The 17,595-nt window shown below is 43.9% G+C and overlaps 1 protein-coding gene across 1 annotated transcript in view; it reads right to left on the reverse strand.

The window, feature by feature from the left end:
- Positions 1 to 4,401: 4,401 nt before the first annotated feature.
- The window catches only part of LOC120915486 (beta,beta-carotene 9',10'-oxygenase-like), a 69,995-nt gene continuing 56,801 nt past the window's right edge, over positions 4,402 to 17,595 (reverse strand). The window contains exons 7-12 of the mRNA XM_040326041.1: positions 14,785 to 14,945; positions 13,404 to 13,571; positions 11,664 to 11,801; positions 7,434 to 7,616; positions 5,798 to 5,908; positions 4,402 to 5,116 (exon numbers count right to left, since the gene is read on the reverse strand). Coding sequence (XP_040181975.1) covers positions 4,991 to 5,116; positions 5,798 to 5,908; positions 7,434 to 7,616; positions 11,664 to 11,801; positions 13,404 to 13,571; positions 14,785 to 14,945 — 887 coding nt within the window. The 3' untranslated portion in view covers positions 4,402 to 4,990. The remainder of the gene's footprint in view (positions 5,117 to 5,797; positions 5,909 to 7,433; positions 7,617 to 11,663; positions 11,802 to 13,403; positions 13,572 to 14,784; positions 14,946 to 17,595) is intronic.

The following is a 17,595-nucleotide window of genomic DNA, read 5'->3' on the forward strand; positions in this document are numbered from 1 at the left end:
AATCTTGGTATTACTGGTATAGAACAGGTATAGGGATAAGTGTAGACGCAGTACTGGGACTGCACACTAGGGGTCAGGAGTGAACTCAGTGTTACTGGTATTGTACAGACAGGACTGGGTTCCTTATGGACAAATTAGTCTACTTATCATAGTTCAATCGTTAGTACTAATAGTAACCGACATCATAGGCAGAGCACAATGGTGAGGATATCTGTAGCAGTGAAGATAAACTTGAATGCTGTAGTTGAGACACTAGGGGTGCTCTATAGTACTCAATAGTATTAGCAGTGCACACAGGCATGGAAGCAACATCAGGCATGTAAAGCAATGCAGGTATTGGTATCTATAGCAGTGAGCATAACATGTGAGCTGCAGTTCAAACTTGAGTGGAACTCCTTAGTACTTTAGCAATGAGCACAGGCTTGAAAGCAAGCGACAAGTATGGGATCAGCGTCTAGTAATTGGTTTCTATAGCAGACTACTTGCGGTTGCAGATAGCTGGGCATGGATGTGCGTCCTGGGAGCCTGGACCTGGCTGATGAGAGCGGTAGCTGCAAACAAGGAGTCCTGGTGATCCAGTTCAGGAAGCTGGAGATCAGTTCAGGTGAGTCTGGAAGCCCAGCTGACAGTGGCGTTCTGTCAGCAATAGAGGAACACCATTCTGTGAGTGCTGGGAGTTTAAATAGGCCGCACAGGAATGAACCAGGAAGTACCACTAGGTGGAGCACCTCCGCAACCACTGTGGAGAGCAAGGCTGCAGGAGGTGAGAGGACATTCGGAAAGAAGGAAGAGAGTTGACTGGAAAAGAAGCAACTAAAGTTGTACTTAGTGCAAAGTTATTGGTGTGACGTTACACTATCTTCTTTGTCCCTTTCCTTTTTTTGTCTGTAATGTTTATTGTTTTACCGGCATGGGATGCTTAGGTGTCCAGCCTTGTTTCGGGCTACCGGGATAGTCTTCAGGTTTTTTCTTGACTGTCCTGGGTGCCTCTGGTTGTTTCAAGATGCTTATTAGTATCAGTATGGGAGTTCTGATTGCACTTGCATACGTGTAGGGGCTTTAGGCTACCCTACCCCTCACCAGTTTGGGGGGGATGCCTGCCCACATAGATCGAATGTCCGGGGCGGGCGGGATGCCCCCTTTTTATCTAGAGTTTTTTTTTACTCCCTGCTGAGATGTATGTTTGTATCCAGACTATGTTTAATATATATTTTTTATTGTTCCCTTCCCTGTATCCCTCCTCTCCCCCTCCCACCTTTCCACCCCCCCCTTTTTTTTTGTCTCCCTCCCCTCTTTCTCCCCTCCCCCAGTTTGTTCTGGCTATGTTGTACTGTTCAACTGTCAATATACTTTGAAATTGAAAATAAAGCCCCGTTGACATTGTAAAAAAAAAAAAAAATCTAACGCGCTACCCAGTAATAAATAATGAATTCCAATCAATAGGACCATGGAAAAAATGTATATAAATAAATACTACGAAGTGCATAAATAGTGTCAACCACATAAATACATCACTCTAGTGGCCAAAATGTATATAAGGTGCAAGAATATAGAAAGAAAATCCAAAATAGTTAAAAATATTTTTTTCGTAAAGTCCATGTATATGTAACAAGCAAAATTATTAAATACATATGTGCATTCAAAACTTCAGCTTCATAAGTCCAATGGTGTGTAGCTCCACTTTAATTAGAAATCTCTTCTCCAAAAAGTGCTGTGTAAACACATACACCACCGTACCCTTCACCCAACTGCAAGGGTGTTCTCTCATCTTCTTAGTTGGACTTCGTTATGCTAGAGGAAGTCATAAGCACCTCTATTAAAATAATGAAGTGCTGCTCCACACGATTATTCCATCCACCTTGGACAAGCTATCCTCAATCCAGAAGGTCATATACTGTATATAGGAAGCAAGGAGAAGGCCAACATATTGTAGATCGTCTAAGATAATTTTATTAAACCAAAGAAAAACACATGATTACAGAAGACAATAAGCAAATCTCTTTTGTGTAATGGCTTTCGTAATCTCCGCCCTCATGATGAGGTCACCGCCTGCCTCTAACTACGTCTATCTAACTACACACATTACACTTTATGCCAAGCCTGATGCAGAATCCAGTGCCCAAAGCAAACATTACAGGCCTGCCCTACACAATGGGGTCCTAGTACTTTCTCCAAGGTAACACCAAAGGGCACTGAAATAAATTACAGGGGGGTTAGATTCTCCTTACTTAAAATATAAAGTTCATCCTCAAAGTTCTATATCTTGGCTGGGCTCCAGGAGGAAGGGCTCTGGAGAAGTCACAGAGACAAGTATAGGAAGAGAAGACAAAGGAACTAGAGAGCAGGAGGTCTTGAGAGGAGCTGAGAATGGTTTGGGTGATATTTGGAGACAAGATTGGTGATGTAGCTCGGGGCAGAGTTGTGAATGGCTTTGTATGTTGTTGGATTTTTAATTTATTCACTGGGCAGTCGGAAGTCCATGGAGGGATTGGCAGAGAAGGGTGGCAGACACTGAATAGCTTTGTAAGGTGGATGACTCTGGTAGCAGCATTCATGATAGAATGAAGAGAGGTAGACCTATGAGAAGGGAGTTGCAATGGTCAAGGTGCAAGATAAGAAGTGAAGGAGTAGCTTGGTAGTTTCATTGTCTAAAATGGGTCACATTTTAGAGATGTTACGGAAGTGAAGTCTACAAGATTTTGACAGATATTAAATTTGGAGCACAGGGGGGAATATTATGAGCTCCGTTTTAGAAATGAGGAAGTGGACCTCTGAAAACTAAATAACATTTTGTTGGATTAAAAAAAAAGAAATGAGGAAGTGGTGTGACATCCATGTTAGTATGTCAGTTAGTAGGTTAGTAATGCGAGAGGACACTGAAGGAGTGAAGGGAGAAGCAGAGAGATAGATTTGGGTATCATTGGCATAGAGATGGTATTGAAAGCCATGGGAGGATATCAAGTGACCAAGAGAGGAGGTGTACTGTAGATAGAGAAGAGAAGAGGTCCCAAAACAGAGCCTTGGAGGACCCCCAGAGAGAAAGTGGAGAGAAGGAGATAGAATTGTAGGTAACACTGAACGAGAGCTGTGATAGATAGAAGGAGAACCAGGAAAGGGCATAATCTTGGAGGCCAAAGAGTCAAAGGTGGTATAAGAGAACTGTCAAAGCGCTCCGGGCGCACTCGTGCACGCACATGCGCACAAGGAACTCAGCAGATCGCTGAGGCGCTGATGCGTGTGCGCAGAGGAGCGTGCATGTCCGTGGGAGAGCGTCCAAGCTTTCCTTTGGCACCAGACGGCCAATGTAAGGGGCGTACTGACCCCAGTCTAGTGCTGACGGATGTCAGCTGTTCCTGTACCCGTATCCTATAGTTCACCTGCCTGTCACCTGTTACTGAACCTTGACTTTCCCTGACTCTGCTGCTGGACTTCGTTACACTTCTGATTATCGGTTCCTGATCTCAGCTCCCTATTTGACCTTGCTCCTGCCTGATGACTTTGTACCTTGCTGCCCACCTGCTACCGATCCCGGCTATCCGTGTGACTACGCTCCTGTCTCCTGTTTGGCTCTAATCTTCCTCCCCGGGTATCTGCAACTCCGTTCCTGCGGCCTCCTGTGGCTTGCTGCCTTCCAAGAGTCGCATCATCTGCTTCAGGCTTCCAGGGCTACATCTGCAGGCACTTGTGTTCCTCCTGTCCCTTGGTTCCTCCTGTCTCCACCCTCAGCGGGACCAGGGCCGGAGATACAAGAGAGGCTGACCTCGTCACTTCAGACTCTGTACAGGTACGTGACAGGTGGCTACATTCCTCATCCATACTTGCAGTGCAGGAGTGAATGTAGCCACCCTAAGACAGGAATTATATTACTAGCAGAAATACAGGTAAAAATAAAGGAATACAGGCCTGAAAAAAAAGTCATGCAGCCACCACATCCAATGATTGGTAAGCTATAAAATATTATATTTTTGTTTTGGGGGTTAGTTATGTTTTAAGAATCATAAGGCCAAATCTCTGAATGTATTAATTAAAAAGTCAGTTTTTTGCTATTTGTGTCCAATTGGGCAGATTTACCTTTACTTCCTGTTCCATAGCTAAAACAAGAAGTGAGAGTAAATCCTTGCAAATTAAGGGAATCCATAGGGACCCCCAAGGTCACCAGAACTAGTTTCCCCATTGGAAAATTTCACTGTTACTATTATGTTATTCAAAATAGAAAACATATCGGATGTTTAAACTAAGCAAATGTACAAATTTTAGAAAAAATAAGGTCATTTTGAAATTGATGGCAGCAACACGTCTCAAAAAAATTTGGACAGGGCAACAAAAAGCTGGCAAAGTACAACCCAATTCCCAAAAAAGCTGGGACAGTGTGTAAAATCTACATAAGAACAGAATGCAATGTTTTGCAAATTTCATAAACACATATTTTATTCAAAATAAAAAATAGAGAGAATATCAAATGTTTAGACTGAGAAAATGTACAATCTGTTTAAAAAAAAATAAGGCAATTAAAAAAATTATGACAGCAACACATCTCAAAAAAGTTGAGACAAAAGCTGGCAAAGTACAACGTAGCTAAACAGGGGTTAAAGCCGGCCATACATGCATTGAAATTCAGCAGATTCAGCATGCAGGGCTTAGCTGATTGTACACAAGATGATTTATTGATAGATCTAAGTACAGTACAACCAGCCTGTTGGATTTTTCCTGAATAACCAGTGCCAGCGGCTATAGCCAGAAACACTGTTCATTGTATTCTGGAAGACTCCCTGCTGTCAGAATAAAATCGCTCAGTAGGAGCGATTCCCCCATCCATGTCAAATGTGTGGGTGGGAGAATCGTTTTATAATTTTTTTTCATTCAACCCACTGGTTAAATAATAAAATATAAAAATAATCATGCACGATTTGCCTAAAAGGGGTCCCTTGTCTACATGCTTATAGGCAGGAATTAACATTTTAAAAGCTTAGGTTGGCTGACAGGTTCTCCATCAGTAACATTCTTTCTGAGGTAGGAAAATTCCATGGAATCCATAAGGCATTTGTACAGGAATTTCAGCCCGTGCAATTTCTGTGAAGGCTTTGGCATCTAAGATGAGCAGAAATGTTGTTTTATCCTACAAGAAAGCAGAAAAAAAAATCAATTAATATTTGAATTAAAATGTATATTAGACATGTGCACTGCCAAAAAATGTGTTCATTTTTTGTTTCATTCGATTTTTTTTTAGCTTTTTTCAGAAATTCTGAAAATTCTGAAATTTGGATATTCGAAATTCAAAATCTCTGATTTTCGAATTTTCAAAATGTTTGAATTTTCAAAATGTTTGAATTTTCAAAATGTTTGAATTTTCAAAATTTCCAAAATTCAGAATTTTCGAAATTTCGGAAATTGGAAATTTCGGAAATTGGAAAATTCGGAATTGGAAAATTTGGAAATTGGAAAATCTGACAATATGGACATTTGAAAATTCGGAAATCCGGAAATTTCAGAATTAACGAATTTGTCAAAATTCATAAAAAAAAACGAATTTGGAACTAAACAAATTGCACATCTCTATCTCTATTACAAATTTGATACATTTTTAAGTTTGAACGTTTTTTTTGTGCTCATTGCAAATACATAAAGGAACTTCATGGCTGATCGCCCAACAGCATAACTGCACCACATGCTTAAGTGGAACTTGACTCTGTCAGCCATCATTGAATATTTTTAAATCTTATGCTGCTAGCTTTAGTAAATATGTTATTTCTTTACAACTATACATTACTTTGTTGAGCTGTTTGCAGTGCAATCCTACCTGACGGGGAGTGACTACGGCTGAAAGGATAACTCCATCATCTTCTTCAGTGGAATCTGGACTAGGCACAAACACAGGCTCCGAGGGATAGAAACCATCTTCTTGCCAAATCTTATAAAATAAAAACATACACATGTAATAAACACAATAAATGTACAATGCCACCATCAATGCTGATGAGACATAGGGACATATTTGTGTATTTCTTAAAATATGTGATCACTTGTAGACTGGGAGCAACGATCAAAGCTGGAGGATATCAGAAAGTGGTAGCAGGTGTCAGGCACTAATTCATATGGGAATACACTGCTTAAAACCAACCCAGTGCTTCAGATATGGACATGGCTGTGTATGGCCTCAGACAGCGCTGCTCCGGCCATGCCCCCTGACATGTTTTGTCCCGCCTATGGGGGCTTGATCACAGAGGTCTAACCCCTGGTAGTTGGGGTGAAACATGTCAGCGGGTGTGGCCGGAGCAGCATTGGCCATACACAGCACGGGGTCTGAAGCATGGGGTCGGTTTTGAGCAGCCCCTTACCCCCACATATGTCCACGCTTACTTAAAATATGAGTGAATAGAAATAAATGAATGCAAAAGCAGAAATAAGCTGACAGCTCAGTCCTGCAGATTACAAAGGGAGTTACAGCAAGACCAATAGGACCAGTTTTGCTACCTGAAAAAGTTTGTACTTACTACTTAGTCATACAATCAGTAGTAATTTCTCTAAAAGAACATTGGGCCAGATTCTCGTAGAACTCCGGCGGCGTAACGTATCGTGTTTACATTACACCGCCGCAAGTTTTCAGTGTAAGTGCCTGATTCACAAAGCACTTACCTGTAAACTTGCGGCGGTGTATCGTAAAGACGTCCAGCGCAAGCCCGCCTAATTCAAATGGGGCGTGTACCATTTAAATTAGGCGTGCTCCCGCGCCGAACGTTCTGCGCATGCTCCGTTCGCAATTTTCCTGACGTGCTTTGCGCGAAATTACGGCACCCCGAAGTGTTTGTGAATGGCGACGTGCGTAACATTTTACGCTGAAAAAAAAAAAATTTAAAATTCGAAGCGGGAACGACGGCCATACTTTAACATGGCTGGTGTAAAGTTAAGCAATGCAAAACATTGCTTAACTTTGCGACGGGAAAAAACGACGTTACGCACGCGAGTAGGTTCGTGGATCGCCGTAAATGCTAATTTGCATACCCGACGCTGGAAAACGACGCGTACTCCACCCAGCGGCGGCCGAAGTATTGCAGCCTAAGATCCGAAGGCGTACAAAGCTGTAAGCCTGTCGGATCTTAGCCAAAAGCCGTCGTATCTTGTTTGTGAATCACAAACTAAGATACGACGCGGCAAATTTGAAAATACGCCGGAGTATCAGTAGATACTCCGGCGTATTTGTTCTGTGAATCTGGCCCATTGTACCAAAAAGCAATAATGCGAAGGTCTATGATATGCAAGTGCCAGTTTAGTAATGGTACACTTTAATTTTATAGTAACTAAAGATGCCATGCTATACCGCGTATATAATGGAGAAATTATAAAAAAAAAAAAATTGGAAGATTATGTTAAAATAAAATAAGTAGGTTCATTATAAATTTTTTACAGCATCCTAAAAGAAAAAAATATATTCTCACCTTCATGTCCTTGGTCACCACATCCATTTTTATAAGGCTGCTTCCAACAAGATGCTGTAATCCACATCCATAAAAATAGCGGTACTTTTTGGTGTTGTATCTGGAGTAGTTAATGGCTGGGAAGTCAAGGCCTCCAACGTTTTCAAATGTTTCATTATACAGGTTCTCGTGAGTACACCACACCTAGGAAAATGACATACTGGGTGACAGATTGTATCTTAACTATATAGAAAAACAAAGATGTGACAAAACAGTAACAAACTGCATTTTCGTTTATTAAAATAATTCAAACCGCAATGATGATTATGTTCTAAATTAATTAAGGGCATTGTAAAGTCAGAAGGTTTTTTTTATCTTTTTTTTTTTTTTATCCAACAAAAAAGTTTTTTATTGATGAAAAGGTGGTATACAGCGTTTGGCAACTATACATTGTGCAACATGGCCATACAGACAGCCATCAAAAACAAAATACAGCAGTGTTATTATTATTACAATGTCACCACTTCTACTACCCTCAAATTTCCATGCTGTGTTACTCATCCCACATTCAGTCCCAACAACCTGTCCATGACCAGGTCCACCAGGGAAAACCCCGGCGTATCTAGCCACGGGGCCCAAAGATTCTCATATTTCTGTGTACTCCCCCTGTGTTGGTAGATAAGTTTCTCCATACGTAGCATATCTCCTATCTTGACAATCCATTCCCTCGAGGTCGGAGGGTTCTCCGATTTCCAGTAAAACATAATCAACTTCCTAGCCTGGAATAGAACTCTATGAACAGCCTCCCTTGTGTACACTTCCACCACATACTCCTCCAATACACCCAATAGACATACCCTGGGGTTCACAGTTATAGACACCCCAAATACCGAGTTGACAGTACTCACTACCTCGGCCCAGTTTTTATGCAGTTTGGGGCATCTCCACAGAAGATGGATAAGATACCCATGGTCACGCTTACATCTAGTGCTTGTATCTTCATTTTGCATCCCCATCAACTGCAATCTATGTGGCGTATAATATACCTTGAAGATGATATATAATTGAGTGAGCCGCTGGGCCACATTCAGTGATCAAGTGCTCACCCCTTGAAATATCTCTTCCCACTGTTCTCCATCCAGTTGGCCAACTTCCCTCTCCCATTTTTCCCTCACCGGTATTGGATGCTGCCCCAAGAAGTTCTGTAATAAGATGGCGTAGCATTGAGAGATAAATCCCTTCGAAGACACAGCATCCCCAATGAGACTAAATACCGGGGTTGGCGACAAGTGCCACTCAGAAGACCTACTCTGAGCCCTTACTGCGTGCTGGAGCTGCAGGTACTGAAAGAGCATTGAGGACGGAAGCCCATAGTCCGTCCGCAGAACTGCAAACGGTCTAAGCCTTCCATGCCTAAAAACGTGTTTGACATGTGTGATCCCATATGGTTTCCACCCAGTCCCTATCTGTAGCTTAGCCAACTCTGTGTAAGTGTCATTAAGCCATGGGGGCTATATTCAGTGTATTCGTCAGCCTGTTGAATATACTTGCATTTATTACACACTTTTTGTATGAGATTGTACGTAGGATATTTTTTATTCGGTATGGCAAGGTTTTTTTTTATCTTAATGCATTGGATGTATTAGGATGAAAAGCTTTCTGTGTGCAGCAGCCCCCCTCAGCCCTCCTAATACTTACCTAAAGTCCATCTCGATCCAGCGATGGTGCACGAGAGACTCGGCTGTCCAGGACGCCCCACCTCATTGGCTAAGACAGCAGTGAAGTGCCATTGGCTTCCGATGCTGTCAATCAAAGTCAGTGAGCCAATGAGGAGAGAAAGGGAGTCACATGCGGCTCCGTGTCTGAATGGACACAGAAAGCTACAGCTTGGCTCAGGTGCCTCCATAGCAAGCTGCTTGCTGTGGGGACACTCAACAGGAGGGAGGGGCCAAGTGCACAGGAGAGGGACCCGAAAAGGGGAGGATCCAGGCTGCTCTGTGCGAAACCACTTCACAGAGCAAGTAAGTATAACATGTTTATTATTTTTAACAACAAAAAAAAATAGACTTTAGTATCACTTTAAAATGGGATGATTTTATTGGGTTATTACACTTTACACATCGCTATTACTTTTTAAACCTCTGCAATGAATGGGCCCACCACAGCAGTCTGAAGACTAAGGCTGGGTTCACACTGATGCGAATTGGATGTGGGTTTCCCCGCACCCAATTCGAACGATAGGCGAGGGTGTCACCGGCTCTCAATGGAGTCGGTTCACACACCTCCAGGGCAGCCGCGGTCTAGATTGCAGAAGGGTCCTGTGCATCTTCTGGCTGTTTCAGGTGCAAATTCAGGCAAAGATTTGTACCCGAGTCGCACCTGAAACGGTCAATAGGGACAGACCAGACCCCCTGCTGGGACACAGGCCCGCAGCTAGTGTGAACCCAGCCTAAGTGAAAAATCATAAGCAGATAATGAGAAGAAGTGATAACTAATAACCTTATTATACATGTGTAGCATCCTCGTCCTAAAAAGGGCTGCTAGTAAACTTAGTTGTGCTAGGTGGTAACTAGCCTGGCTAATTTGTAGTCTTGATCAAATGGATTTCTCCTGAGCTTGGGTTGAACTGTGATTTCTTACTTTTGTCAATAGGTGGCACTGTTACTTTTGACATTAGCATGATGTTTTTTTCTCAGCCAATCAGCAGGAGTTTCTTTGGCCGCTGAGGCTGCTGGGATAGACTATTCTGAGAGAGTCAGGTGATCAGGGTTCTTTCCACCTGGGCTGTAGCCTGGGTGGTGTGTGTGTGGAGAAGCAGCAGAGGTGTAGGCCTGAAGCCTGAGGCCTAACCACATGTAGTGAAGTTGCCAGAGGGTCAACCACTCTTGTTGCTGGAACCAAGTGCAAAAGGGATGGAGTTTTAGGCCTAGATTCACGTAGGGCGGCTTTACGTTGTGCAGGCGTAGCGTATCTTATTTACGCTACACCGCCGCTATCTTAGAGAGGCAAGTGCTGTATTCACAAAGCACTTGCGTCCTAAGTAGGCTGCCTGCCTAGTTCTATTTTTGTCCAAGGAGTCTGCCAATTTGCTATTGCATTTGCATAAGGGTGTCCTGTGCCCCATCCCTCTCTCCCACCATTCCTGTTAAGAGAAATAAAAACCATTTTGTTCATTTTTAAAAGTGACTGGCACCCATCTTTCCACCTTGCACTACACCCACCATGCGTAGTAACCTGCACCCTGAGGAGGAATTTCAGCTCTCCCTGACTCTGGGGGTCACCGCCAGTCCTCTGGTGGTTAGGGAGATGGCTACACATGCATAATATAGATTTAAAGCGGTTGTATACCCGCAGAAGTTTTTTTGTTTACACACCTGAAAGGCAAAAGGCATAATGAGCTAGTATGCACCGCATACTAGCTCATTATGAAATACTTACCTTGGAACGAGGTGTGGGGAACTTACCTGGTCCACGCCGAGGGAAATGTCATCTTGCCCGTGTCTTCCGGGTATCGCCGCTCCAGCGCTGTGATTGGCTGGCGCGCGGGAGACATCATTCCGGCGGCTGCCGGGCCTTTATCCGAGGATCCGCGCTGCTCATGCGCCGCTGCAATCACCATACAGGTTTAGGGGATATTCTTTATACCTACAGGTAAGTCTTATTATAGGCTTACCTGTAGGTAAAAGTGGTAGTACAGAGTTTACTACCACTTTAAAGTGTTACTGAACCCAGGACCCTGCATTCGCTATATATGGTCTCCCAGAATACACAGAACATGGAAATGCAATTATTTTATCTATCAGTCAATTTTCTATCAGTGTCTGGTTAAAGCTTGTAGGAGGAGTTTTTATTCTCCTATCCCTGTCCTATGCAGGACACCTGACCCTCTGTCTGGACAGTGCAGATTGGCCCTGTGCTGATCACATGCATCCTCCCAATAAAAATAAAATTAAAAAACTCTCTAGCAATACACACCAAAGTGAGCATGTGCAGCCTGACTCCAAAGGCTCGATCTTATCAGAAGATGGATTGGGGACTGTGGAAGAAGGGGAGTTTAGTAACACTTTAAGTCCTGATTTTCCTGGCTTGCCCACCCAGAACTTGTTCACTTGTGTAATTTGGACCACTATACCTATCCGAAGAAAGGTAAGTTGACTTGCATGAACAGTGATTTATTTTACTACTGAATAATAGAAAATAAATAGACATACTAATCACATGTATGACCTCCAAAGTCCACCTATAACTTACCCTTTCAAGGTCCTGCTTTACAGCAGTTGCTGTTGTATATTCTAGAGGATTTATGTCTATATTTTGTGGTGTCTCAGAGTCAATATTGAGAGGAAGCACAAATCTGCGAGGGAAAGACTTGGCCACTGAATTATAGACCTGATAAAAAAAAGATGGATTTTAGATTATAAAAGACATTTAATTCTTCAAAAAGAACACAGAAATCTGCCCAAGCGCAACGCAGATACAATCACTCAACCCTTCCTGGAGCTGACATCGCTATCATATACCTGACTGATCAGTGCTAAGCATTCAAATTAGTCTAATTCAAAAACCCTTTCAGTGTTAAAGTTGAACTCCAGATACATTTAAATCCAAATTCCGGGCACAAAAACCTTCATGTAAATACAATCCTCAACAACCGAAAAGCATATGCAGTAAATTCATATTCATTTACTCAGTGGGTGGGACTCAGCAGGCTCCACCCACTACAGGCTGCCTACAGAAAAGTACAGTTGGGGGCGGAGACAAGACCAGTCACCTCACACAAGGAGAGAGAGCAGCAGTGAGCGGTCTTTTTTACAGGAAGCTCCTACACAGAGGGAAAGTCTCACACTGGATTAGTACAAAGAGCTAGAAGAAATACACAAAGCACACAAAGATTCAAGAAAGAATACAAAGGACTCTTGTACTTTAAGGTTTACCATTACTGCCCTGATCTCAAAATAACTTTCATTGGATATTTCGCCAATAGTTTCAGCGATTTTGGATTACAGTATCAACTATAAAAGCAGCCGTGGCGTCACTAGGGTTGGTGTCACCCGGTGCGGTAAAACATGGTGTCACCCCCCCTCTGTCTAGGCTGCCCAGCACCAAGCAGGCAGCGCACGGGCACGGGGCGCACCCCAAACCAGCCCCTGTAAATGATAGTATGGGGCAGTATAGTGGCAGGTTAGGGTAGTATAGAGTGGTATAGTGGCAGGTTGGTGTAGTGGGGTGGTATAGGACAGGTTAAGGTGGTATAGGGCATGTTGGGGTGATATAGGGTAGTTTGGGGTGGTATAGGGCAAGTTAGGGTTGCATAGGACAGGTTGGGGTGGTATAGGGCAAGTTAGGGTGGTACAGGGCAGGTTGGGGTGGTATAGTGCAAGTTAGGGTGGCATAGGGCAAGTTGGGATGGCATGGCAAAGGTTGGGGTGGTACAGGGCAAGTTAGGGTGGCATTGGGCAGGTTGGGGTGGTATAGGGCAAGTTATGGTGGCATAGGGCAGATTGGGGTGGTACAGGGCAAGTTAGGGTGGCACAGGGCAAGTTGGGGTGGCATGGGAAAGTTTGGGGTGGTACAGGGCAGGCTGGGGTGGTACAGGGCAGGATGGGGTGGTACAGGGCAGGATGGGGTGGTACAGGGCAGGCTGTGGTGGCACAGGGCAGGCTGGGTGGTACAGGGCAGGCTGGGGTGGTACAGGGCAGGCTGGGGTGGTACAGGGCTGTTTGGGGTGGTACAGGGCAGGCTGGGATGGTACAGGGCAGGCTGGGTGATACAGGGCAGGCTGGGGTGGTACAGGGCAGGCTGGGGTGGCACAGAGCAAGCTGGGGTGGTACAGGGCAGGCTGGGATTTCACAGGGCAGGCTGGGCATGTCAGCTTAAAAAAAAACGGGATGGTGTCACCCCTCTAGCGGGTGTCATCCGGTGCGGACCGCACCCCCCACACCCCCTAGCAACGCCTCTGAAAAGCAGTCTTTACATTCTATAAGACAATACCTTATCCAATGCTATCCCAGATTTGCGCAGGTTTTGCAGCTGAAACTGATGTATCCCATCCCCATTATCTTGACAGCAGAGGTCAAGCACAATGCAGTCCTGATCTTCATAAGCGTTGATTTGATGAAACATTGCAAAGGCTTTGGTATGATACTTCACGGAATGAAGCTGTAGCAGAGAAAAGATGATGAAAAAGATCTCACCATGGTAAAGGGCAGGCACAATGCCATTACGAAAGCTACTTTTACCGAAGGTGCGCTCCCGTTTCATACTTTATTCTGAGCATGCGCGCATTTCTAAGCATACACACGAACGTGTTTCTCGTCGTAAACCAGCCCGACAAGAAACACGACGAGGAAATTGAGACTCCAGTCCCGACGAGAAAAAAGAGAACATGTTCTCTTTTTTTCTCGTCGAGATCCACGACAGTTTTCTTGACGAAAAACATACACACGACCGTTTTTCTTGGCAAAAATGCTCTGCCAGCATTTTTCTTGACGGATTTTGCCGAGGAAAACGGTCGTGTGTACGAGGCCTTAGGCTGCTAGCCTGGGTGAATAGATAGGAACTATGAAGGACTTCTCAAGTTTGTTGCAGGTCGCGGGAGTCTCTCACGTTTGACTGCTGGCTACCGGACACCCGCGAGCGCCAGGGGATCTCACGGCTGGGACTGTCACTCAGCCACAGACAGAGCAGCCCGAGCGGCCGAATGGAGTACGGCCGCGGCGGTCGCTTGAGCTGCTCCATCTTCTGTCTGTTGCCAGGAGAGGGGTCAGGACAGAGCCGGGAGCGCTCCAATGGTGGACACTGATGGTAGGCACTGTTGAGGTGGCACGTTGTCAATAGGGGTCCCCATGACCGCGATCCACCCGTCAATCACAACTAGTTGACGGGTAGATCTGGTCCCTGCAAAGCGGCTGTCATTAGACCTTTCATGGCACACTCCTCCCCACCGGTCCCTCCTTCCCTCCTGTCCACCGCAGGTGCTTCTGGGGTGGACGGGAGGGAAGGAGGGGCCGGCGGGGAGGAGCGTGCCATGAGAGCTTAAATGACTGCCACTTTGTAGGGACCAGATCTGTCATCACCTCAGACGGACTTGAAGAGAGGAGGGGCCAGCAGGGAGGAGCATGCCATGAGAGGTCTAATGACAGCCGCTGTGTGCCCCGTGCCCTGATGTGTGCCCAGTTGACGGGGTCGGCGCCAGCGCGAAGCATCACCTCCCTGAAAGGAGTTTGCCCCCTCCCTGAAATTAGTTTTTGCAGGTTGGGATGTCTGCTGCATATACAGACTGATTTTACTGTTGTGTGTTTAGTAACATTGTACGAAATCAGTAGACAATAGGGACAAAGATTTTTAAAAACTAAGTGACATTTAGCCTTACCGTTCCTGTGCTTTTATTTGACACATGGAAAATGGTGTCACAGCTTGGATCCCAGCTCAGACAGTCAGATATCGGTATACCTCTGATTTTCCCTGTAATAATTCTCAAAAGGTGCATCCTTATTGGCTGTTCTATAAACACTATGTAGTTTTCTGTCATACCTTGGAACGAAGAAAAGAATATGTTCAGCTAAGAGTTCTGATTTCAGTGAACTGGATTGATGATGTACAGTTAATGCACTTTCAGTGTATTTTGGGCATTATCGTACTTCAACCAGCGCGTCACTCCATATTGGCTCCCAACTTTCTGTGCTGCCATTTTGGCACCAATAATTTGCTGTATTGCAGAAGGTGCCAAAGGTTTTATTGCATGTCTTTTTTATGTTGTTTTAGTTTTGCCACTATTACTATGCTATTGATAGCACAATAATATAGAATAGTAAAAATATTTATAGAATAGTATCTAATACTTTTTTATCAAACAAAAGAGTGATAGAGCAACAATAAGCTCCCCTTCCCTACTTCTGTAGAGCTCTTTCCCAGGTTTCATTGAGAAACATTGCTCCTATGCTTGTGCTTTTTAAGTAATGCATGTTGCCCTGGGGATCCCTTGTCAGGTATTAAATGGGATATATTATATATATATATATATATATATATATATATATATACACACTGTATTGCCAAAAAGTATTGGGACACCTGCCTTTATATGCACATGAACTTTAATGGCACAAAGCAAGGTCCATAAAGACATGGATGAGCGAATTTGGGGTGAAGGAACTTGACTGGCAAAGAGTCCTGACCTCAACCCAATAGAACACCTTTGGGATGAATTAGAGCAGAGACTGTGAGCCAAACCTTATAATCCAACATTAGTGAACAGACCTCACAGACCTCTAGAAGAATGGTCAAACATTCCCATAGACACACTCCTAAACCTTGTGGACAGCCTTCCCAGAAGAATGTAAGCTGTTATAGCTACAAAGGGTGGACCAACTTAATATTGTGCCCTACACACAAAGACTGGGATCCCATTAAAGATAAATTAATGACAGGCATCCCAATATTTTTGACAACTATATATATATATATATATATATATATATATATATATATATATATATTGTTTATTTTTTTTTAAAAACACACTGATTCAAAACATTTCAAGGAAGTCCTGAAGACTTTCCAATAGAAAATTCAAAAATTACCTCCTGGATATAATTAAAGCCAAATGATCTGTCTTATGACAGACGATGAATTGACAAGCACGTAACATAATAAAAACACTTTATTCAGAATATGTAAACCATGAATCCAATATTTTCAATTTCCCCCAGACTTCTAACCCCCCAAGCAGAGGTACACTTCTTTTCCCTATCTTCTTATAGGGAAAGGGATTTTTCCTTCTATAAAAAGATAAGAAATTATCAGATTTGATATCATTATCTATCAGGGCAATTGTTAAAGGGGTTGTAAAGGTGCAGGGTTTAAGAAAAAAAAAACACATGTCATACTTACCTTTCTGGGAATCAATATTTAAAGCGGTAGTTCACCCTCCTTTCCATCATTAGACCATTAAATTCGGCATCGTAGCGCGAGCTACGGTATGCCGGTCTTAAATTTTTAATCCCCGTACTCACTGTGGTATCGTTGATTGAAGAATCCGACTCCCGCGGGGAATGGGCGTGCCTATGGAGAGGGAGGATGATTGACGGCCGGCTCTGGCACGTCACGCTCCCCGAAGACAGCCGGAGTAGGTCTCGGCTATTCACGACGCCTGCGCACAGGCTATGCGCAGGCGCCGTGAATAGCCAAGCCTATTTCGGCTATTTCCGGAGAAGCGTGACGTGCCAGGGCCGGCCGTCAATCACCTTCTCTCACCATAGGAACGCCCATTCCCCGGATTCTTCAATCAGCGATACCACAGTGAGTACGGGCATAAAAAATGTAAGACCGGCATACCGTAGCTCGCGCTACGATGCCGAATTTAATTGTCTAATAAAAAAAAACTTTTTTTTTTTTTTTAACAGGGCGAACCCCCGCTTTAAACATGGTAATTTTGAAGGTTGATGAGGAAAGAGAAAGGTCATCTGTTGTAGGTTACATGTTTTTTTGGAGTTCTACGTCAAGACAATGGGTGGAGATGTTACTTAATATACACAAGTGGGTGTTACTTCTGAGACAGTAACATCATCTCTTTCCTTGGAGCTATTCTAAAAGGAAATTATGCTTAGCTTGGCTTTTAGAACAGTATAAGAATCCATGTGGTTTGAGTAGCTAGAAGGAACTTGAGGGTCTCCTGACCTTGCAGGAACTCGGGGTCACCTGACCCTGCTGGAAGGGACCTTACCCAGCAGATGATGTACCATCATATCATTCCTCCTTCTGAAACCTTATGAATTACCATCTTGCCATGTGTTACCAGCTGCCAATATGGAAGCATTGTCTTATTGCTTGTCTATCTTGAAGAATAAACTTTGTATTTTTGAAGAATGCCTAAGTCTTGTATATTGGGAACGAAAAGCCTGAAGAAAGAGACTATTGACATAACACATGACACGTGTCAAAAATGTCTCCCCCTCTTCCGCATTCTTCAAGCTCTCCTTCGTGAACACTCATGCGGGCGTGCTCCCATGTCCTGCTTCTGTGTCTATTGACACAGAAAGCAGGGCTCAGGGCCGCCCCCTGGCGCTCACGTCATTGGATATGATTGACAGCAGCAGAAGCCAATGGCTGCGCTGCTATCAGTTATCCAATCAGGGTACTAGACACCAGCCGGAGCTGGTGTGCTCGTTCCCGTCATGAGAAA

Source organism: Rana temporaria, chromosome 10 (genome assembly GCF_905171775.1).
Source record: "Rana temporaria chromosome 10, aRanTem1.1, whole genome shotgun sequence".
Classification (NCBI taxonomy): domain Eukaryota; kingdom Metazoa; phylum Chordata; class Amphibia; order Anura; family Ranidae; genus Rana; species Rana temporaria.